The sequence below is a fragment of the Lissotriton helveticus genome, chromosome 8, assembly GCF_964261635.1.
Source record: "Lissotriton helveticus chromosome 8, aLisHel1.1, whole genome shotgun sequence".
NCBI lineage: Eukaryota > Metazoa > Chordata > Amphibia > Caudata > Salamandridae > Lissotriton > Lissotriton helveticus.
This window is the reverse complement of record NC_136069.1, coordinates 533,917,876-533,942,666: the sequence shown is the minus strand read 5'-3', so window position 1 is coordinate 533,942,666 and position 24,791 is coordinate 533,917,876. Positions and strand designations below refer to the sequence as shown.

At 44.5% G+C, this 24,791-nt stretch overlaps 1 protein-coding gene across 1 annotated transcript in view; it reads left to right on the top strand.

Annotated features, from left to right (window-relative positions):
• The window catches only part of DIAPH3 (diaphanous related formin 3), a 2,176,287-nt gene that overhangs the window by 844,777 nt on the left and 1,306,719 nt on the right, over window positions 1-24,791 (top strand). The window contains exon 16 of the mRNA XM_078657410.1: window positions 19,734-20,024. Coding sequence (XP_078513536.1) covers window positions 19,734-20,024 — 291 coding nt within the window. The remainder of the gene's footprint in view (window positions 1-19,733; window positions 20,025-24,791) is intronic.

Genomic DNA, 24,791 nt, shown 5'->3' with positions numbered 1-24,791 from the left:
AGAGCCTTTTCCTATGTCACAGCCAAAACCTGGAACGAGCTCCCAGTCAACATCAGACGTTCCCCTGCCCTGCATTCCTTCAGGAAGAGCCTCAAGACCCGACTCTTCGGCTGACATGTAGTTACAAACCCCATCCCCTCCCCCTGTGCCTTGAGATCCTTACGGGTGAGTAGCGCGCTTTAAAAGCCCCTGGTTGATTGATAAAGCTCTGCCGTCAAATTGTTAACAAGGTCAGTATTTGCAATACCAATGTTTTATTTTTACACATAGCAAATGCAAATTCGAGCTTGCTGAAGAGAAATCTTGTCAAATTTTTAAGTATCTAATGTTAATGCCAAAAAAGAAACTTCTACCCATAGCACAGTCCAACCCAGACCCCTGATCCAGTTTATCATGGGTCTTAATGAAAGTAAAAAGAATTGTCCCTCCTATCGCTGGTCGGCAGTAAAAGCAGACCATAACTGAACACAGTATGCCCCAGTCACTGCCCATGCTGCATTACTGATGCTAGCACAAGCCACTTCATTCTGGCCCAGTATGTTCCCAGTTCATCTTACAGTCCTGTGCCAAGGCTAGTCACAAATCTAGTAGCAAATCGGTGAAATGACTTGATTTCCACGTGTCGCTGCTTCCATCTTTGGCAACATTGGATGCAACTATAATACTCCCGAAAGCTGATTTTCAACCATATTATCCCCTTCTGCGCTCATGACGAGCTCAGCTCGTCATAAGTGACGACGCTCGTACGCTCATGACGAGCTGAGCTCGTCATGTAACGCGATTTTTTAAAAAACGCAGCGGGAAAACCGCTAGCGCGCATGCGGTTAAAATAGCTGCAAATATTTTTGCACTAAACACCTCCGCCCAAACTTCGATTTCTCCATTTGAGCTAAAGTTACATATTGACATATTTCTCATCCGGAGATATTTGCTGTATGACAAGTATTAATGTAAAAACAAAACAAAAACAAGCATTTACAATGCAATGGTCTCGGCAATATTATAGGTAGAGCTATTGGTATTGCTCATTATTTTTTTTATCTTGTTTGTATCCCTAAATAAATGACATTGTCATTTCTATGGGCATTAGCTTTTTTTTTTGCATATGCGATACCTATTGCATTAGCAGAGAGAGAGTGAGGTAGTGAGATAGAGAGAGAGTGAGGTTTTGAAATAATAGAGAGTGAGGTATTGAAATAGAGAGAGAGTGAGGTAGAAAGAGTGAGGTAGTGAGATAGAGAGAGTGAGGTAGTGAAAGAGTGAGGTAGTGAGGGAGAGGGATGTTGTGAGGTAGTGAGATATAAGCATAGAGTGATGTTGTGTTGTAGTGAGATAGAGAGAGAGGTAGTGAAAGAGAGTGAAAGTGAGTTAGTGAAATAGAAAGTGAGGTAGTGAGAGAGTGATTGAGGTAGTGAGTTAGAGAGAGAGGGAAGTTGTGAGCTTGTGAGCTAGAGAGTGAGGTAGTGAGAGAGTGAGGTAGTGATGTTTTGAGAGAGAGAAGTTGTGAGATAGTGAGGTAGTGAGATAGATAGAGTGGAGTAGTGAGCTAGAGAGAGTTATGTAGTGAGAGAGAGAGTGAGGTAGATAGAGAGTGAGGTAGTGAGAGACAGAGAGAGTGAGGTAGTGAAAGAGTGAGGTAGTGAGGGAGACACAATAAGACAGTCTACTGTTCCTCCTGCATTATCCGAGGATAAGGTTTTGGTGACTAAGAAACCTACACAATTTTAAATAAAGTGGGGTTACATCAAATAAATACCACTGGTTTAAAAAAAAGTATAGAGATTTTTTGCGCAAACTTAAAAAAGATTAAATAAACTAAGGTTTGCATAATTGACCTGCCAATTAAAAAAGTAGTACAATGCTTCTATTCCGACACTTTCCCAGGATTGCGAAGTGGAGCAACAGTGGGTATTACAGGAAAAGAGCTACCAGATTACATGCTTTTTCAGTAAAAGCTGAGATATGATATCCTAGTGAGCGTGTGTCCTCAATCTCTGGGGCTTAATACCTTTACTTCAGCTAGTCCACAGCAGTCCACATGCTGTTTGCATGCCATGCGGACCGATTGGTAACAACTGCGGTTAGCACAAATGGCTGATGCATTAAAAGAGTGCATTTGGCAGGTGGGCTGACAGAGACTAAGATGCCTGCTTTGCGACAGAGCTCCCACTCATAGTCCCATAATCCCTGCTCGCCCTGGTGATCCAGGTGCATGGAGACCTGTGAGGGAAAGAAGCCCTGAACCACAAATCCACCTTCCAAGAATGGAAAGAAAGGTACTGAGGTAACCGAGGCGCCGTCCTACAGCCCTACACCAGACCACTATCATTTCAATAGCTGTGTCACCAGGGGTGGCAGCCACGGACATTAAACAATCCATCTGCGCAAATGTGAATTTACATTTAATTCTGGATGAGCCCACCGCACTTTTAATTAAGGTAGAGGGTTGTTTCTGTCACTGCATCTGCGAGTAGCCCCCCACCCGTCCGACATGTATTTTGCTGTTTCTGTAGGCTTACTAAAACAGCTCGCCAGCCCCCGGCTATGGCGGGTCGGTGGGCCGCTTCCTCGCTCGAGACACAGACGGGGGGGGGGGCGTAAAAGGAGACACGGACAGCGTTGAGGGGGTCTCTCTAAGCATGGCCCATAGGTGAGCCCGAGCAGTGACTCTACATTGTAGGCTTACTAAAACAGCTCGCCAGCCCCCGGCTATGACAGGTCGCTTCCTCGCTCTCGGGCACCTTCCCAGCGCCTGGCAGCCTCGGGCTGCTGCAGGCACAGCAAGCTAAAAATCTGTGCCAAGCATAGTGTGCCGTCCGACATGTATTTTGCTGTTTCTGTTATTGCATCCAGAGGGTGGGTGGGGGAGGTGGCGAGTCTCTCAAACGTCCGTGGGCAATTTAATTAAGGGTGTGGCTTAAAAACACAAACGCTAAAAATGTGTGCTAAGCATAGTTTGCCGTCCGACATGTATTTTGCTGTTTCTGTCACTGCATCTGCGAGTAGCCCCCCACCCGTCCGACATGTATTTTGCTGTTTCTGTAGGCTTACTAAAACAGCTCGTCAGCCCCCGGCTATGGCGGGTCGGTGGGCCGCTTCCTCGCTCTCGGGCACCTTCCCAGCGCCTGGCAGCCTCGGGCTGCTGCAGGCACAGCACACTGCTGCACCCGCATGCAAGATAACTCAAGCAAGCAAGTTAATGGGTACCCCTGCCCCCCAACACCCACTCACACTCACCGCGGGGATCCAGCAACGGATGCAGCCGCAGCAGGGCCTCCTGCCAGTGACGACACTCCGAACTCGGCCCAGGGAACAGCGCACACGGCAGGCTCCACCCAAAGCCGCACGCTCGGCGCTGCAAACGAGTGAAGAGCCGAGAGTGCCCAGGCAGGGGAGGGCTTGTCACAGGGCAGTAAGAGGGCAGAAGTAAGGGCGGCATAACCGGGTGTCAGTGGATTGCAGAGGAAGAGCTAAATGAAAGATCGATCCTCACTGCAGACAACAACAAAAATGGCGGCCTCAAGGTTCCGATTTTTTCGGATTCGGGGGCGTGGTTTTGCTGATTTGAGTGACAGACAACGTCACTGTCTAAAGAACAGCAAAATTTACGCCCCCGAATCCGAAAAAGACGGGGCTTGTTTGGAGTGATGCATCTCTCCTCCAATGGCTGGCCTCCGTTTAGGAAGCCAGCCAATGAAGGAGAGACAGGGCAGGGAGGCGGGACCTTCTGCGCTACTAAGAGTCATTAAATCTCCGGCCTAAGACTGCGCAAGCGCAGCCTTTTAGGCCTTCAACCTAAAAAGCTCGTGTAAGCCATGTGTGTGCCTGTTTCTTTATTAATATTCGCTTCTGCCTCGTTTTGAAGCTGCGGCAGTGCTAAAAGAGATATTGGCCTTGTCAACCATTTTATTCTCGGGGTGATTTTTCTGCCAGCACTCCGCCTCTTTCAAAGGAGGTTATGTCTAACGATGGCAGATGATATGATTGACTGTGACTAGGACCCTCATCTGAATTAACCCCATCAAAATAAGCAGTTGACTATTCCAAACCCAGCAGACCACACCACAATTAGTAGGCAGGTTTGCATTATGCACAATCATTTCCCTGGAGTGGATCGAGATCGATCAAAATAGCCTATATTGCAAACCACCTCTTATGGATGGTCAAAAGATGATCTGTGAAGGATGTTCCACGGTGGACTTGAGTGTGAGGGTTATTTTAGATTTATACCAACTAAGAGTTAAATGACAGTCGAATAATTAATGCTTTTGTTCCTGGTTGTTTAAAGTCCCACTGGCATCCCATTTATATTTAACACTTAGAGTAGTTTGTTATGAGTAGCATAATATTAGGATGCCAAATATTTTATATGGGGTTTTTTTGTGAGTAAAACATCAGATATAAGTGAAAGCAAAGGTCTTGCAAGAGATTCCACTCAACTGTACTATTTCGGCGACTTGTTAAAGTGTTAAATGCTGTTAAATTTCAAGCGATTCAGAAAAGGGGGTGGTGATGAACAGAGTGTCTGAATTAAGCAGACCACTCTTACCCAGTCCAAAGATCAGGGCTTGATCCATCACCGTTATTTAGCTCACTGCCCCATCCCAGCTCAGAACCTGGCTATATGCAAATTAGTCTGTCCCTGGCCCAGTGCATCATGGGAACAGGGCAGACCAAACTACCAAGCCAATTCTTCACCAGAAAGGAGACAAGCTTCCGGGGACCGGTTTCTGGCATTTCAGCCGTCGTCGGCCCGGCTTGCTTGAATCCTGATGAGCAGTGAGCAAGGGACTCATGTCTGAGTATACCCTGCCACACCTATAGTGGCCAAAAACGATTCAGAAAAGGGGGTGGTGATGAACAGAGTGTCTGAATTAAGCAGACCACTCTTACCCAGTCCAAAGATCAGGGCTTGATCCATCACCGTTATTTAGCTCACTGCCCCACCCAGCTCAGAACCTGGCTATATGCAAATTAGTCTGTCCCTGGCCCAGTGCATCATGGGAACAGGGCAGACCAAACTACCAAGCCAATTCTTCACCAGAAAGGAGACAAGCTTCCGGGGACCGGTTTCTGGCATTTCAGCCGTCGTCGGCCCGGCTTGCTTGAATCCTGATGAGCAGTGAGCAAGGGACTCATGTCTGAGTATACCCTGCCACACCTATAGTGGCCAAAAACGATTCAGAAAAGGGGGTGGTGATGAACAGAGTGTCTGAATTAAGCAGACCACTCTTACCCAGTCCAAAGATCAGGGCTTGATCCATCACCGTTATTTAGCTCACTGCCCCATCCCAGCTCAGAACCTGGCTATATGCAAATTAGTCTGTCCCTGGCCCAGTGCATCATGGGAACAGGGCAGACCAAACTACCAAGCCAATTCTTCACCAGAAAGGAGACAAGCTTCCGGGGACCGGTTTCTGGCATTTCAGCCGTCGTCGGCCCGGCTTGCTTGAATCCTAATGGAGCAGTGAGCAAGGGACTCATGTCTGATTATACCCTGCCACACCTATAGTGGCCAAAAACGATTCAGAAAAGGGGGTGGTGATGAGTGTTCTGCTTAATTCAGATACTCTGTCCATCACCACCCCCTTTTGAATCGTTTTGGCCACCACAAGTGTGGAAGGGTATGCTCAGATGTGAGTCCCTTGCTCACTGCACCATCTGGATTCAAGCAAGCCGGGCCGAAGACGGCTGTAATGCCAGAAACCGGTCCCCGGAAGCTTGTTTCCTTTCCAGTAAAGAATTGGCTTGGTAGTTTGGTCTGCCCTGTTCCCATGATGCACTGGGCCAGGGTCAGACTAATTTGCATGTAGCCAGGTTCTGAACTGGGATGGTGCAGTGAGCTAAAAAACGGTGATGGATCAAGCCCTGATCTTTTGACTGGGTAGGAGTGTTCTGCTTAATTCAGATACTCTGTCCATCACCACCCCCTTTTGAATCGTTTTGGCCACCACAAGTGTGGAAGGGTATGCTCAGATGTGAGTCCCTTGCTCACTGCACCATCTGGATTCAAGCAAGCCGGGCCGAAGACGGCTGTAATGCCAGAAACCGGTCCCCGGAAGCTTGTTTCCTTTCCAGTAAAGAATTGGCTTGGTAGTTTGGTCTGCCCTGTTCCCATGATGCACTGGGCCAGGGTCAGACTAATTTGCATGTAGCCAGGTTCTGAACTGGAATGGTGCAGTGAGCTAAAAAACGGTGATGGATCAAGCCCTGATCTTTTGACTGGGTAGGAGTGTTCTGCTTAATTCAGATACTCTGTCCATCACCACCCCCTTTTGAATCGTTTTGGCCACCACAAGTGTGGAAGGGTATGCTCAGATGGGAGTCCCTTGCTCACTGCACCATTTGGATTCAAGCAAGCCGGGCCGAAGACGGCTGTAATGCCAAAAACTGGTCCCCGGAAGCTTGTTTCCTTTCCAGTAAAGAATTGGCTTGGTAGTTTGGTCTGCCCTGTTCCCATGATGCACTGGGCCAGGGTCAGACTAATTTGCATGTAGCCAGGTTCTGAACTGGGATGGTGCAGTGAGCTAAAAAACGGTGATGGATCAAGCCCTGATCTTTTGACTGGGTAGGAGAGTTCTGCTTAATTCAGATACTCTGTCCATCACCACCCCCTTTTGAATCGTTTTGGCCACCACAAGTGTGAAAGGGTATGCTCAGATGTGAGTCCCTTGCTCACTGCACCATCTGGATTCAAGCAAGCCGGGCCGAAGACGGCTGTAATGCCAGAAGCCGGTCCCCGGAAGCTTGTTTCCTTTCCTGTAAAGAATTGGCTTGGTAGTTTGGTCTGCCCTGTTCCCATGATGCACTGGGCCAGGGTCAGACTAATTTGCATGTAGCCAGGTACTGAACTGGGATGGTGCAGTGAGCTAAAAAACGGTGATGGATCAAGCCCTGATCTTTTGACTGGGTAGGAGTGTTCTGCTTAATTCAGATACTCTGTCCATCACCACCACCCCCTTTTGAATCGTTTTGGCCACCACAAGTGTGGAAGGGTATGCTCAGATGTGAGTCCCTTGCTCACTGCACCATCTGGATTCAAGCAAGCCGGGCCGAAGACTGCTGTAATGCCAGAAACCGGTCCCCGGAAGCTTGTTTCCTTTCCAGTAAAGAATTGGCTTGGTAATTTGGTCTGCCCTGTTCCCATGATGCACTGGGCCAGGGTCAGACTAATTTGCATGTAGCCAGGTTCTGAACTGGGATGGTGCAGTGAGCTAAAAAACGGTGATGGATCAAGACCTGATCTTTTGACTGGGTAGGAGTGTTCTGCTTAATTCAGATACTCTGTCCATCACCACCCCCTTTTGAATCGTTAAATTTCAAGCAGCATGTCAGAACCCTTGATTCGCAAGTCGCGGCTGTATCCCATGTGCAGAGCTGTCAAGCTGAAAGCAAACCGACTGTGGGTTCATGGTCAGAATGCATAAAAAAACGGAACCTTAAGATGGCCGCCGGTTTGGGCTGCGGTCAGCTGTCCAGTGTTTAGCAATCTAGAGGAGTCCAGGTGGGGCGCGCGACGGCAGAAGACTGTGCACTTCACTAACGGAATTTACAGGAGAAGAAGTGTTTCTGCGGAGCTCGGAGTATCGTGAGGAAAATTAAGTTTAGTTACGAAAAAACTGAAGCATAGGAAAATCTCCAAATCCCGTTCCTAGTTCCCCGGTAGTGTAAGGAGCCAAATTCCTAAGAAGTTATTACCTGAAAATATTCACCGAAGCTTAGCGTCCGACAGAGAAGCCTCGAAGACGCCAGCTGTTCTTGATAGCCGGAGTGGGAGAGCGAGTTCAGAGCGGCTAAACAATTAACCGGAGGTCGTCGGAGTTCAAAGACTTTCCTGAAACGAAAGGAGAAGACGAAGATAAGTGATAATTGTGTGATGTGGTTGCTGAGGCAGTAAAACGAGTTTTATAAACTGATGCTATTACTTACCAAGACATTTCTGAATCAAAAAACGAAAAGGCAACAGTTTGGAACAGGCATTGAGATATAACCTGAAATAAAAAGAGAAAGAGAACAGGAGTTAGTTTAAGGAACAAACAAGAGGAAATAGGCAAGGATCAAAGACAAGAGACAATAAGTAAGTTAGAATACATAACATACATAGAAAAACACTTAGTTAGGGAGGTGACCAGATAATAACAATAGTGTACCTGTATTTACTGTTCACAGAAGAATCCAGAAAGGCAGAGGAAAGGCACCTAGGATAGCGGCGCAGGAGGACAGGCAAGAAGTGAGTGAGAGGAGCAAAGTTAAAAGATAAGAGCTAGCAGAGAGTGTAGTGAAAATGATAATAGAAATGCAATTTTGAATTACAGGAACATTAAAACTAAGAGAAGTTCAGCCACGTCCGTGCCTACAAGAAATAGAAGAGAGGACAAGACTCTTGGAAGTGATGGTGGGTGAGAACCAGAACAGATAACAGGGAAAGGTAGAGGATAGGTAGAAGTATAAGGCTAACTGTGATTTTTCCCTTCAGGGTTCAAGCCAGTAGCGGTCTGCAGGTCGGACTGACGAGCGGAACCATCCAAGGGAATCTCTTCTTGTTGTTTAATATTTTATCCAATTTCCCCCTTCCCTCTGGGGTAGTGGATTGGAGTCTCGTGGCATATGAGCTCTAGTCTACTGCCCTTGGGTGGATTCGGGAGCAAGCATCTCTGTTCCTGTGCAGCTATTAAAGAGTATCCTTTGAAAGTCTGACAGAGTGAAGTGCCCAAGTTGCACCTTGCACCCAAACCGAGATGGCAGAGGGAATTGACATACAAGGGTTAGGAGTAATCTTAGATGCCATACAAAAGGAGCTAAGTGCAGTTAGAGAAGACAATCAAAATTTAAGATTAGAGATTGTGAACTCCAGGAAGGAAACAGCAGAATTAGCACATAGATTGAGACAACCCCTTAGTTCAGGACAGGACCCTCAGAAACCTTTGTTAGAAAGCACAAACAAGATGACCACCCAAGTGATCCATTCTTTGTCCCCGGTAATACCCTTGGCAGCTCCAGAGCGATTTAGTGGGGATCCGCAAAAGGCGCAAATATTTATAGCCCAGTGTTCTTTACATTATATGTGCGCCCTTCGATATTCCCTGACGCACAATCTAAAGTCGCCTTCGCCTTGTCCTACTTCAGTGGGGATGCAGCAGCATGGTCTTTGCCACATATAACCAGAAATGACCCAATCTTAAGAAATTATGAGGAGTTTAAGGACGAGTTTTTACGAATATTCGACAGGAGGAGGATTTCTCAAGTTGTAGACAACGAATTACTAGATCTAAAGCAAGGGAATAGAGATCTGGTATCCTACCTGGCCCAATTCAACAAGCTAGTAGTGGAAACGAATTGGCCGGAGAGCAAGCGAGCCGCAGTATTTTACCGTGGTTTGAAAGACGAATTGAAAGATGCCTTGGCAGGAATCCCGAACAGACCTACCGAAATATCTGCATTGGTGGACCTTGTGCTTGAGATTGATTTTCGGCAGGGGGAAAGAAAAGGCGAGAAAAGAAGAGAATTCAGACCGACGGTTCCTAGGTTTGACCGGGTCCGATCAGAGAGTAGTCGAAGTAACGAAGGAGCATCAGGGGTGGAACCTATGCAAATCGGAACGATACGTGGACCCCTGTCAAAAGAAGAAAGAGAACAGAGACGGACAGGTAATTTATGTATGTATTGAGGAGCTGGAGGCCATTTTGTCCGAAGTTGCCCAAAGAAGCCCAAGGTGAATTACAAGCCGAAGGAAAACTAGCAGCACCACCGGTTGGAAGAGTTGAACAGGTGGGTGCGATTCTCGAAAAGACTCCCGAAGAACATCGAGTGGCCAATACTCTTCAGTCAGCTGCTCCTCATCTTAACTTATCTATGGAAGTGAAGTTCAGACACATAGCCCTACCCGGGGTGTCGGTAATGATAGACTCCGGTGCTACCGGAAATTTTTGTGATCTAAAGTTTGCTCAAAAGGTGGGGATACAGGCGATCATGAAGACTAAAAGTGAACCCGTAAGAGCGGTGGATGGAACCAACTTGTCATCCGGTCCCATAGTGAGCCACACTGAAATAATCCATCTAGTTTCTGATGGTGGCCATGAAGAAAGGATCCAGTTTAATTTGATAGACGCTCCCCAGTTTGAACTAATCCTTGGGCTACCTTGGCTCACCGAGCACAACCCCACAATTGATTGGAGTAGCAGAACTATTAGGATGAATTCAAAGTAATGTATTGAAAATTGTTTTGGAAACAAGGAGGGAGGACCAGAAGTTGAAGTCAGCCCGTCTCACTCCTTGTGCCAACTGGAAGGTTCGATATGTGTGATAAACGCGCAAGAAATTCCTGAAGAGTGCGCAGATTTCCAAGATGTATTTAACGAAGTGGAAGCGGAACAGCTGCCCCCACACCCAGTCTGACTGCAAGATAGAAATTGAACTTGGTTCCAATCTGCCTTGTAGTCGGGTATATGCTCGAACAGAAAAAGAACATCGCCACCTAAAGGAGTACCTGGACAAATATCTTGCCAACGGTTTAATTCGACCTTCTCAATCCCCGGTATCGTCGCCCTTATTTTTTGTGCCGAAGAAGGAAGGGGATTTGAGAACCTGTATAGACTATAGAGCAATCAACAGAATTACCAAAAAGAACAGGTACCCCTTGCCTCTCATATCGGAGTTGTTAGACCAAGTGAAGGGAGCTCAGATATACACCAAACTAGATCTGAGGGGGGCCTATCACTTGGTCAGAATGAGAGAAGGCGACAAATGGAAGACGCCCTTCAGAACTCGTTTCGGATTGTTTGAATATCAGGTCATGCCCTATGGGCTTTGCAACGCACCGGCAGCATTCCAACACTTCATCAATGATGTACTAAAGGAGTATATAGATCAATGCGCTATAGTGTACATAGACGACATTCTGATTTATTCTGCAGACAAGGAGAGACACAAGGATCAGGTCCGAGGCGTCTTGGAAAAATTGAGGGAAAACAGACTGTTTAACTAGAAAAGTGCGCCTTTAACGTGACTCAAGTGGAATTCTTGGGTTTTGTTATTTCTCCTACGGGAATACTAATGGACCAGCGGAAAATAGAGGCGGTGATAAATTGGAAATCCCCAGAAAGTGTTAAGGAGGTCCAAAGCTTCATTGGATTCGCGAACCTTTACCGTAGGTTCATCAGTGAATTCTCCCATAAAATACTGCCACTTACCAAACTATTGAGGAAAGGTGTTCATTTTGAATGGACCCCAGAAGCAGAAGAAGCCTTTAACTTGTTGAAGCAAGACTTTACTACAGCCCCAATACTTCAGCATGCGGATCCGAATGAACCCTTCTTCGTAGAAACAGATGCCTCCGACCAAGCGGTAGGTGGAGTTCTATCCCAGCGAAATGAAGTTACTGGACAATTGCACCCAGTCGCTTATAGGTCACAGAAGTTGTCCCCGGCAGAATGTAACTACACCATCACCGAAAAGGAGTTGTTGGCGATAAAGGATGCTTTCAAGGAATGGAGACATCTTCTCATGGGGGCCCAACATCAAGTGACCGTATTTACTGACCATCGAAACTTGAAATTTTTTAAAACAGCCAGTACCTTAACTCCAAGACAGTTGAGATGGTCATTGTATTTCGCCGATTACGACTTCGTAATCACCTTCCGACCAGGTGCCCAAAATGGAAAGGCAGACGCCTTGTCCAGAATTGGTACAGAAAATCCGAAGACGCCATTGGAAAACCAATCCATCATACCAAGAGAGAAAATCGTTGGAGTCACGACCTCGATCAGTTTGGAAAACAGCATTTCGCAAGTGATTACGCCAGAAGCAATGCACGATTGGGCGCAGGAAAAGGAAGGTAGAAAAATTATTCATCAACTCCCTTATTTTCATGAAAATTTGTATCTCCCCACTAAAGAATTACAACAACAAGTTATGCAAGAATGTCATGATGCGAAGTTGGCAGGACATAAGGGGGAGGCAAAAACCAAAGAACTGATCAAGCGACATTACTGGTGGCCAGAGATGAACAAGGATATTGAGGACTACGTCAAAACTTGTGAGATTTGTGCGCAGGGATAATCTGAACGAAAGGCCCCAAAAGGATTACTCCAGCCCTTAGTTACACCACCCTATCCGTGGCACACAATTACATTAGATCTCATCACTGATTTACCATGTAGCAAGGGCTATGACATCATATTAGTAGTGGTAGATTCCTTTTCTAAAATGGCTCACTTTACAGCATTACAAGGGGTCCCATCTGCTAAACAGTTAACTACGCATTTCAGTACAAACATAGCAAAGATACATGGCATTCCTAAAATCATCATCTCTGACAGGGGGTCCCAGTTTATCTCTTGTTTCTGGAAATCCTTTATGGAAAGTTTAGGAACAGAAGTAAGATATTCCACCAGCTACCATCCCGAGACCGATGGTCAAACGGAACGAGTGAACCATGAATTGGAACAATACTTGAGACTGTTCCTTTTGAACCAGGATGGGGACTGGGCAGATTATTTGTGAGCAGCAGAGTTTGCCCACAATAATGCTAAGAATGTCTCCACAGGTTTCTCCCCTTTCTACATGAATTATGGAAGACATCCGAACTCAACCATCAGGCAGATAGACATATCAGTTCCAGCAGTTAAGGATATAGTGTCACACCTAGAACAAATTCACCGAGAGGCAATAGAAAGTTTACAGGTGGCAAAGGAAAAATATAAGATTTACGCAGACAAAAAGAGACGTGAGGGCCCTCAGCTAGAGAAAGGAGATAAGGTCTGGTTAAGCACCAAGAACTTGAGGTTCAAAGGGAACCGAAAGTTCCAGCCTCGATTTATTGGTCCTTACCCAGTGGAGAAGAGGATAAATCAGGTGTCTTATAGATTAACCTTACCATCAAAACTGAAGATCCATCCAGTTTTCCATGTCTCACTGTTAAAAAAGACTTCAACCAATTTAAGGAAGATACTGCCCCCAAAACCTATCCAGTTGGAAACGGGAACAGAGTACGAAGTCAAGGAGATACTAGATTCAAAATGCTCCAAGGGAAAAGTGTCTTATCTTATAGACTGGAAGGGGTATGGTCCTGAGGAACGATTTTGGGAGCGAGAGGAGGATGTTCACGCACCAAGATTGGTTAAGGCTTTTCATCAACGGTTCCCCACTAAACCAAGAGGGAGAGGATCTACCTTGTTGGGGGGTACTGTCAGAACCCTTGATTCGCAAGTCGCGGCTGTATCCCATGTGCGGAGCTGTCAAGCTGAAAGCAAACCGACTGTGGGTTCATGGTCAGAATGCATAAAAAACGGAACCTTAAGATGGCCGCCGGTTTGGGCTGCGGTCAGCTGTCTAGTGTTTAGCAATCTAGAGGAGTCCAGGTGGGGCGCGCGACGGCAGAAGACTGCGCACTTCACTAACGGAATTTACAGGAGAAGAAGTGTTTCTGCGGAGCTCGGAGTATCGTGAGGAGAATTAAGTTTAGTTACGAAAAAACGGAAGCATAGGAAAATCTCCAAATCCCGTTCCTAGTTCCCCGGTAGTGTAAGGAGCCAAATTCCTAAGAAGTTATTACCTGAAAATATTCACCGAAGCTTAGCATCTGGCAGAGAAGCCTCGAAGACGCCAGCTGTTCTTGATAGCCGGAGTGGGAGAGCGAGTTCAGAGCGGCTAAACAATTAACCGGAGGTCGTCGAAGTTCAAAGACTTTACTGAAACGAAAGGAGAAGACGAAGATAAGTGATAATTGTGTGATGTGGTTGCTGAGGCAGTGAAACGAGTTTTATAAACTGATGCTATTACTTACCAAGACATTTCTGAATCAAAAAACGAAAAGGCAACAGTTTGGAACAGGCATTGAGATATAACCTGAAATAAAAGAGAAAGAGAACAGGAGTTAGTTTAAGGAACAAACAAGAGGACATAGGCAAGGATCAAAGACAAGAGACAATAAGTAAGTTAGAATACATAACATACATAGAAAAATACTTAGTTAGGGAAGTGACCAGATAATAACAATAGTGTACCTGTATTTACTGTTCACAGAAGAATCCAGAAAGGCAGAGGAAAGGCACCTAGGATAGCGGCGCAGGAGGACAGGCAAGAAGTGAGTGAGAGGAGTAAAGTTAGAAGATAAGAGCTAGCAGAGAGTGTAGTGAAAATAATAAAAAATGCAATTTTGAATTACAGGAACATTAAAACTAAGAGAAGTTCAGCCACGTCCGTGCCTACAAGAAATAGAAGAGAGGACAAGACTCTTGGAAGTGATGGTGGGTGAGAACCAGAACAGATAACAGGGAAAGGTAGAGGATAGGTAGAAGTATAAGGCTAACTGTGATTTTTCCCTTCGGGGTTCAAGCCAGTAACGGTCTGCAGGTCGGACTGACGAGAGGAACCATCCAAGGGAATCTCTTCTTGTTGTTTATTATTTTATCCAATTTCCCCCTTCCCTCTGGGGTAGTGGATTGGAGTCTCGTGGCATATGAGCTCTAGTCTACTGCCCTTGGGTGGATTCGGGAGCAAGCATCTCTGTTCCTGTGCAGCTATTAAAGAGTATCCTTTGAAAGTCTGACACAGCAGCAACTTCATCCCATATTTTATCTCTCCCGTGTGGAGAACAGCTAGCATATACAGAGTTATAGGTAAATCTTTCACAAAACAAATTGAATGTTACGTACCAATGAAGCCAAATATTAAGTCATCAGCATTTATTGGTTATACTGAGGATGCATTGTAGTGGTGGGTGAGCCAGGCCAGAAAATACATAAGTACCACTTAAAGTGCAAGAGCCGCCCTTAAACCCATGGAAACCTGGGCCATTAACAACTTATTACTCACGGTGGTTCTCATTACAGCAAGGCCTGGGCTCTAGCTCAAAGTGCCAAAAGACAAGTGGATTTGAAGAAACAAAAAGCTTTTCGTATGTGTGCTTTTTTTTAGCAAAATAATTACAACTATTAGGACAATGTCAAAATATTGTTTGTTTAGCATCTCAACGACGTTTCCACCTTCAATTTAATACAGGGGTCTCATCAGGATAAGAGGAATGATGGGAAATCTGAAAATACTCAAATTACTGCAGGGTCTGGATTGTCCTGGCCTTGTTGTAATATTTGATTGCTCAAACCTTGTGTTTTAGATCCGTGATGCGACCGGGCGAGACGTATTTACTCAGGAGGAAATTAATACTGCGTTCATCCATTATAATCTAGACCTGGATTCTGCAAGTGTTGAGGTTAATGAGGAGGATGTTTTAAGTTACATTGCGGACCACTCCCTGTATTGGACACTGCAGTGGCAGTACAATTAGATGCCGATATTACTGTACAGGATGTGCGGGGTGCAGTCAAAGAAGTGGCAAGAGGAAAGGTACCCAGTTGGAATGGGATCCCAATATAATGCTTTGCTATATAAGCTGCTCATCTTGTCAGTAAGATGGTGGACATGTTAAATTAATCTCAGCGTTGGGGAGTTCTCCTGCTGTCTCTGCGTGAGGCCATGTTGTGTCGCTGCCCAAGAAGGATAAAGATCTGTTTTTCTTTGACTCGTATCGCCCTCTTTTGAGGGTTAATACTCATTATTAAATCCTGAGTAGGGTGCTGCTGAACCAGATCTTGACGCACCTGTGTGCCTGGGTGCATCCTGACCAGACAGGCTTTATACCGACCTGTAGCAACTTAATATACGTCAAGTGCTTCATAGTATGGATCAGCGAAAACGGCTGTCTCTGGACTCCCTTGTTTTATCAGTGGATATTTGGAAGGCTTTTGATATACTCCGACGGGTGTTTTTGTGTGCCACACTCCTAGGTATGGGCTTTGGGTTGCCTTTTGTCAAGTGAACAAAACTATTATGTAACCAAACGATAGCCCGGGCCAGATTGATGATCTCAGAACCATGTTCTGGTGTAGCGGGGCACCCAGCCGAGTTGTCCATTGTCCCCTCTACTATCCCCTTGGCCTTAGTGCCACTGCGTGGACATTCCTTCAGGGTTTGGTATTGGAGAGGTGAACACACACAGTACATCAATGGTAAAATTAATCAGATATTTTTCTAGCCAACTAATATTTAAATATAATATGATTGATGTACTGTGTGCGTGCACCACTCCAATACCAGCCTTACTCTAAGTGGATGACCTTGTTGTCATGGCTCAGACCCAGCTTGGATTGCAGCGTTTTGAGTACATTTTAAATATTTTATGGCAGACCTCAATCTCAAAATTAATCAGTCCAAGAGCCATATTATCGTTTTGGGGCCGAATAAGTACATACACAGGTCTTATGTTATTCAAATGTGAGATTTTGCCAGTTCCCACTTTTCCTTGTTTGGGGAACCTATTTGATGATATTTGTAGTTGGACTTGCACTAGAGCAGCCATGTTTGGGAGAAGCGTAGAGGCATTGTTTAACTTTGCTACAAAGATGGCTAGAAAACCTATTAAAAATGCTGATGGGTCAACAAGTCAAAGTGCCTTTCAGTTGTAACCTACAGTGCAGGGCTTTGTGGAATGCTGCATTATGATATTCAGAAAGTTGAGAACTGGTTTCAGAAAAGATTGTTGGTTGTTCCCAAAGCCATCCACTTTCTTGTGTCATTCTGAATTAGGGATAGATTAAATAGTTATGATTGTGTGTTTGGAAAAAAAGTTAAAATAATTTTACTCGAATGTTACTGAAAGATTTAATTAGACTCAATGACATAAGGAAGGATCAGTGGTTAGCTTCTATAGAGAAACTTGGTGTAAGTCTGAACATGCCAGAATTGTTTTATAATTCAGACGATCTATCCCTCTCCTGTAAGAATATCATAAAGTCTCACTTTTTTTAGTGATGTGTCGAACTAACAGAGAACAAGTTGATTCTTTGAAGCCCATAGTGAGAAATTATATGTTAATAACTACAAACCCTTGGATAGAACCTTATCTTGTGTGGGTTCCAAACATCCATCAAAGAAATTTGTTGACACAATTAAGACTCGGTATTGTTCACTTTATAGTTGTTCTTCTTTTACCTTGCCCTTTTGATCTTAGCCACCATGTCCATGTGATCTTAGTTATCCCCTTTCTCTAAGTATTTGCAGTGTTCCATTAGAATGTGCTGTGATGACCTTCTCGTTTTATGTTGAATGTAATGACCCATATGTTTTAAACTTTGAGAATGTTTAATATTGCTTGTGTAATGGATTGAATGGTATGGCTACATTTTTATGTTTTTTATACTGTTTTGTATCTTTAATAGTGAAATTAAAATGATAGGAATTCAGTGGGGGTACCCAGGTCCTAAGTAATGATTAAGTGGAGGGTCCCCAATTGTCAAAACATTAACAATCACTGCTTTAAAAGGTTCAAATGAATTTGTGTGGGTAGGCAGGCTAGATGTACCAGTAGCTTCTCTAACCACAAACATTGGATATTAGTTTATGATCTTGTGCTACCATAGACATTTGGGACTCTAAACAAACTGAGATGGTATCCTGAGCAAAGAAATTCCTCAAAATTAACACTTACGGACCTGGACGCATCAGTAAATTCATAATGTTCATCTTCAAAAATGACTGTTGATTTTGTTAGCATGCTTAGTGTGGAGAATGGCCTTAGCACCAGCACCTCACTGAAGGTTTTTGACCAGTGTATCTTTCATAAAACGATTACTATACTATCTACTTTTTATGAAGGAAATAAACTCCAGTTTTTCCTCACAAACTGATGCTTCACCAAGATGAGCATTGTAACAAATTATTAATGTATTTTTTAACAAAATGACTTAGTGTGACGACACTTGGCTCCACATCCCTACTTCATCAATCTGTTTTCTCTACTTTGTAATCCTGGATCAAGAATATCAATTGCTGGTTTAAATATCTGGTGTTTCTTCTCCATTCTGCCTACTAACACTGGGGATGAATTGGGCACAGGCACCCGTATATATCAATTACTGGCTGATTCATTTTTTTCTCCATTTAGTGCAGAAACACACCAAATACACTTAATCTGATATCTAAAAAAAAAAAACTAAATATCACCACCTTTGTTAGACTTGGCCCTTTCTGTAGGGTCATCCTCAAACTTTTTACCTTCACCGTCCTGTTGTCTGAACCAGTTTTTTTTGGCTTTTAGAACTCTGTGCACTTTACCACATTCTAACCAGTGCTGCTCTCTCCTTTAAACATAACATTGGTGTACACCCAATTGGCATACTTAATTAACTTATTAATATCTAGTGTAGTGGTACTACATGTACTCCCGGCCTGTAAATTAAATGCTATTAGTGGGCCTGCAGAACTCATTGTGCCACCCACTTAAGTAACTCTAAACACGTCAGTCCTGCCATTGCAGCCTGGGTGTGCAGTTTTAAACTGCCATATCGACCTGGTAAAATAAACCTTTTGCCAGGCCTAAACCTTCCTTTTTAGACATGCAAGTCACCTCTAGGGTAGGCCCCTCAAAAGCCCATAGGACAGGGGGCATTGTATTTAAAAGGTTGGACATGTACGTTTAAGTTTTACATGTCCTGGTTGTGAAAAACTCTTAAATTTGCTTTTCACTACTGCAAGGACTGCCTCTGCCATAGGATACAATTTAGTTAACTTATTGCATTTAATAAGTGATAACTTGCAGTTGGGAGCTGGCAGGAATGATGTTTGGTGCCTAAGAATTGTAATTTAAAGCCAATCTTCTAGGCTAAGTCGGATTAGAAGTCAATATTTTGAAAATGCAACTTTTAGAAAGTTGCCATTTCCTTGTCCTGACCATTGGGTGCCTTCAGCCTGTTTCCTGAGTCACATGACTAGGTGTAGCTAGAATTTGGTCTTTGCGTATTGTTCCCAGACAGGATGGAGCAAAGGTGTTGGCAGGATGAGCCATCTCTGACTTGATCAGGGGCAAAAGTGTCATCTGCCAGACTTGCTCCTCACAAAAGCTCTGCCTGAGCACACTCACAAAGGGGTTGTCACTAATCTGTTGTGACCCCCAGACAATTTGGGGCCAGGGTAGGGAGGCAGGAAATTCCAAACACCTCTAGGGTGGAAACCTCCAGAACCTTCTCCTACTTCAAGCTGGTACCAGGTATAAATACTGGAACCTCAGACCCAGCTCTTTAGTGCACCTCTGGACCTGAAGAAGACTCAGGGCTGCTGTGCTGCTAGGAATAACTGCAACTCTGCTTCCTGAGTGAAGGACTGAACCTGTATTTTGAACCCAGGGCCGCCAGAGTGACTCCCAAGGGCTAGTTGGCCGTCTCCTAAATCAGAGCCTCAGGGACCGAAAAGACTCTACAACCAGTACTCTTCCAGCCTTGAGTCCTGTCCACCCCCTCACAAGTCGTGCCACTCTAGTCCTGGACCAATGGAAGTGGCCCGTTAGGATCTCTGGCAAAGACTGGTGGCAGAAAAGACAAAGTAGGCTGAATATTGGATACAGAGCTGCCCAACATCACTCCGAGTCAGAGGAGAAAGGGGATTCAAATTGTAAGCTCTACATGTAAAGGGGACAGATATCTTGGGCTGTGTGGAAAGCTCATTCTTTTTGTGCCAAGTTGATGTTCACCTTTGCCAGCTTTCTCATGCCTTTTGTGTTCTGTAGGGATCAGTGTTGATTAAGCTCCTTAATATAACTTGTATTTGTTTTAACTTGTTGTTTTACTTATTTTTAAAGAATGTTTGCACTTTAAGTGGTACAGTCACACAATCTGTGTTTTTGGTGAACGTTTTTAAGGCAATGCCACAGAGTTCTAATTCATGCTTTCATTTGCTTTCAGTTTGGTGCTAATGTAGTCTCTGGATCACCAAATCAAGGCAATCCTGTAGTCCAAATGCCTGCTGCTCCACCTCCCCCACTATTACCCGGTTTGGGGGGGGTGCCGCCTCCCCCACCACCACCACCTCCACCACCACCTGGCCCTCATATGTTTGGAGCTCCTGCACCACCTCCTCAGCCAGGTTTCCTGATGGGACAGCGATCTCCACCAGTACATCCTCTTCCATTTGGCTTGAAGCCCAAAAAAGAATTTAAGCCTAAGCACAACATGAAAAGACTAAATTGGGCCAAAGTAAGAATTTATTAATATGTTTGACTTTTTTATACTATTAACTTTATTTCTTGCACCACATTAAATATTGCCGGGGGTGTGTTAGCTAAGAAAGCTATTAGAGGATGATGGTCCCTGAACTATATTGAACTCTTTGGCGAAGCAAGCATTTTTATCAGAATCCAATTGGGCATCTTGTTGTTGTGCTTAATCCCCCTTTCACTTTGTACAAAATATACACAAACCAAGCTCTCAGAAACAAAGTGAATGTTCTTATTTCTCTTTAATCTCCTTCTGAACGTTGGACAAATGAGGTTTTCAAGAGCCATGTTTTACAGGCTCACTACCATGCAAAGTCAACAGTGAAGTTCCCTATGTATCATTAGGTGAATATCACATGCAGTTCTTCTCATCCTCTTATTTCATGCCAATGACAGATTTGCATCTTTATTTCTGTCTGGCTCAGATGCCAGTCCATTTAGTAGCAATTGCGCAAACGCATCCATCTGACACCTCGTTTCCCTTTTTTCCTTTTGTATAAAAGTACATTGTTGTATTAAGGTTCCTCAGTGCATTTGTGTGAAAATTCCTTTTTGTGTTGTTTCTGCCATTTTTCAGCTGAATTGTATTACTGGTTTTTAGACTCTGCACATGAATGTTCAGTGCCCAGTGTGTGCTCTGCTAATAAGACATGTAAAAATTGGCTGATCCATGATTGGCATGTTTAACTCTCCTGGAAGAAACTGCACTTACAGAATGGAAAGTTAAATGCCAAGTTTAGACTGCAGGACTTATAGTGACATCCACTAGTGTGACACAGGAAAACATAGCTTCAGGCTTATCATTGTAGGTTGAGTGCTGCAGTTCAAAACTGTAGCCCAACCTGTCAAAATAGCCCATTTGACAGAAAAAATTCCCTTCTTTGTAAATATTAATAAGTTGCCCCTGCGTAGGAATTGTAGTTCGCAAGATAGGATACATAGTTTTTAAACATGAAACATGTAGAAATGTAACTTTACAATGTCCCTACAGTCACAAGACCCCAAAAATTGTTTACTATGCGGAATGCTTTGGCTGTCCTATGAGGAATACTAACACTTCTTGGGGTTGGGACAAGCTAGAAAAAGAGTCCTACTACTATGTGTAATATTTAATAAAAATCCAGTAAGCTGGTGAAGTTGAATTTTTAATAAATATTTAGGGAAATAAACATGTATAAAGTTATCTTTACCTTGCCTGAAACTCCTGAGAGCTATACTGCATTAGCTTGCTAGCCACTTACATGTCAGTCCTTGCCCGTAATGAGGTGTTGGGAGGTGTTTTCTTCCCCTTGCAGAAATGCCAGTTAGGGTAGATCCAGGAACTTCATTAATCAGATAAAGGCCCTCCTCTTTTACAAGTAAATATAAGGTCAAGCTTGGGGAGGCTGAACCTGTGCTCCCCCAGCCAGGCTGGCTCCAAACCCAATGAAAAAGCAGTTACTCCCAGAAACAGTTTTAAGTTTCCGTAAAGGAGGAGGCTACTCATTTCCTTTGGCAAAGCTTGGGACAAGGGCTAAAGAGTTTACCCCATTTTAGATCTTAGGATTAAGGTACACCGTGGGATTGTTTGCAGTAAGGCAAATAGGAACAGCTTTAAAAGTGGGTAGGTTTGCCCCTGGGAACTTGAATCCCATTGCTTAGGGAGGAACCATTAGTCGCTCCCAACCACTAGCCAGTGTCCACCATAAATGTGGTACTTTTAAAGCATGCTTCACAGAAACTTTCTGGACCTGAGGAAGAACAGTAGGACTGCACCTACTGTTGGAGACGTGAATAAACCTGAAGGGCTGTAGCTTCTCGCACTTTTACCCGGAACAAAAGAAGTGGACTCCTGAGGTCAGTTAGCTGACCTCATCTGTAGCTACAGGAACACATCAGGTTGCAATTGGCATTTTCCTAAAGTGCCCACTGACTAGTTGCAACTGGAACTGGGCTGGCCTCTGTTGGTGGCCTCTGATTAGGTGAGCCGTGACCCCAAAGTGTTGTTCATGGGGTCCTGGGACCATTGACTTTCTCTGACTAGACTTCTACAATCTCTGAAAAGATGTGTGCCTTAAAATACTTCCAGTCTTCCAGCTATGCCTGTGTGTGCAGTGGGGAGTGAGGGAGCGGCTTAGGGGCATAAGATGATGTAACAGTAAGGCTTTTTTCGACCAGGCAGAAAGAAGCATTGCATGTTTCCTCCTGTTACATTAAACAAATGTGGAATGAGACTTAACTACTGCAGCAGCTAAAGTCTTATGGAAACATTTATTTGGTTCTCTCACACCCAATAAAGCTGGGTGAGGAACAAGCAATCTATTCATAATGGCGTGGTGTGAAATTCATGTATAAAATCATGTGTTAACTGGCTCTGTGGCGTCACCTAAGCTGCAAAAATTGAGGCATGTCTCAAGCTGCTCCTTTGATTTGTAACTCCATAGTGCTGTCCTAGCTGCTGCGCGTGCAGTTGTCACAGCACAACTTAGAGCTGCTGTGCAACAATGACCTCTGCGTGCCTGAAACCATGGCCCAACATTGGCCCTGAGGGGCCTGTGCGAGTCCTACACCTCTGCTAAAGTTTGGCCGTGCTAGGTCGTACCAATCTGTAACCAAACAGTGCTGAAATGAACACCCACCTGACCAGCTGTAAAAGGGATCCAGCTTTCATATGTGCTGCTGTTCCCATCTGCATCTCCCTATGTTATCGCTGAGGAGGCCAAGCAAGACTGTTGGCGTATTCTCTTCAGAAGCAGGTGATCGAGTAAGCCACATAGGAACCGGGCGACCTCTGAAAGAGCACTGACGCTGATCAGACTTAGAAAGACTCTTAAAAGCCAATCAAGAATTGTCTTAAACTATGCACTTACAGTAGAGTAGAGGGTAATCTGCATCTGAGCCTAATTGCTAGAAATGTACTTTTCTGGTTGGCAGAATATACATCCTGTCCAAGCAGGAGTCACAATCGTAGTCAGTGTGAGTCACATACACCCCCTAAATTAACCTTTGTTCACCCTCTTGTAGCTTGTCACAGAGCAGTCCGGCTTAACTTGAGACAGTGTGTAAAGTATTTGTGCAACACTTAAATTAAATTACAGTAACACAATGAAAACGCCACAAAGACTCCACACCAGTTTAGAAAACTAAAGTATAGTTATCAGAGTAAAACAATACCAAACGATAAAAATCCAATAAGTAGAACTCGAGATATGAATAAAAAAAAAGAAAAATCCAAAAACAGTGCTTAGAAGTCTGTTTCTGATGGACAGTATGTCTATTTTCGAAGTATACAGCTGCAGAACACACTTTTGAGGCCCAGGACTGGCTGGGGGCGGTACCTTAGGCCAGGGTGGCACTCAAAGATGGCAGAGTCCAGCAGCGTTGCAAAAAGTCTTTTGTGGCTCTGAGATGCCGAACAGGAGGCAAGCCAACAAGCCCCTGGAAAATCTTGGGTTCAAAGATGTAGAGAACATGGCCAGTCCTTCTCACTCCCAGGCAAGAAGCAGCAGGCCAACGCAGCAGAGCAGGTAGCAACGTGGCAGTCCCTCCTACAGCACATCAATCCGCAGGCCAACACAGCAATGTAGTTAGCAAAGTGACAGCCCCCCCCCCCCTACAGCACAGCAGCTCTTCTTCCAGGCAGAATGTCCCTAGGCTCCTGTAGATTTCTGATTTGGTGGTGCCAGGGGTCCAGTACTTCTACCCAAATCTGCCTTTGAAGTGGGGGGGCATCAAAGAGGCCTTTGAACATCACACGGTCCTTGCCTTTCCTGCCCTGACTCTAGATTTACTACATAGGGGTATGCTGCTTTTTGTGCCAAAGTTCAGGACGGACTGTTCCCACTGGGCGTAGGGTCAAGACTGATTTGCATATGGCTGGGTTTAACCTGGAATGGTATGGGGAGCAAAAAATATGGATTTAGACCCAGATCTCTGTACTGAGGTGAATGTATGACATTGTTCTGCATTCTGTACACCAATTGTTCTTTTTGCATTTGTCACCCGAGTGGGCCAGGTATGCCCAGATGTGAGTCTCATTCTCTCCATGCCACTTGAGTCCAGCTATCCTGGCTGATGAGGGGTGAAACCCTGAAACCGGTCCTAGGATACTTGTTTCCAGTCCAGGGAGGACCATGCCTGGCAGTTTAAGCTGGACTGTTCCCATTGGGCGCAGGGTCAAGACTGATTTCCATATGTCTGAGTTCAAACTGGAATGGCATGGGGAGCAAAAAAATAATGGATTTAGGCCCGGATCTCTGTACTGGGGTGAATGTATGACATTCTTCTGTCCATCACTTGTTATTTTTGAAACATTCTTAAAGTGGCATTTTCAGACTTACAATTTAAAATCTGACTCCACCATCAGTTGTGATTTTAAATTGTGAGCCCAGAGACTCCAAATTCCAAATCTGTCTTTTTTCTTAATTGGAAATTACACTTAAAATATGTTTAAGGCACTCACAATGTTATCCTATGGGAGGCATAGGCTTTGCAGTTGTGAAAAATTAATTTAGCAGGTTTTCACTACTAGGATATGTAAAACTCAAAAATACTGCACCATTCCCAGGGGATGCCTAAGGCCTACTTTTATATGTAATAAAGGGTAGGTTTGGGTCTGGCAAGTAGGTTAATTTGCTAGGTTGAAATGCTGTTTAAAACAGCACCGACAGGCTCTGCATTTGCAGGCCTAAGTCATATTTAAGGGATACTGGAGTAGGTGGCACAATCAGTGCTGCAGGCCCATTAATAGCATTTCATTTGCTGGCCT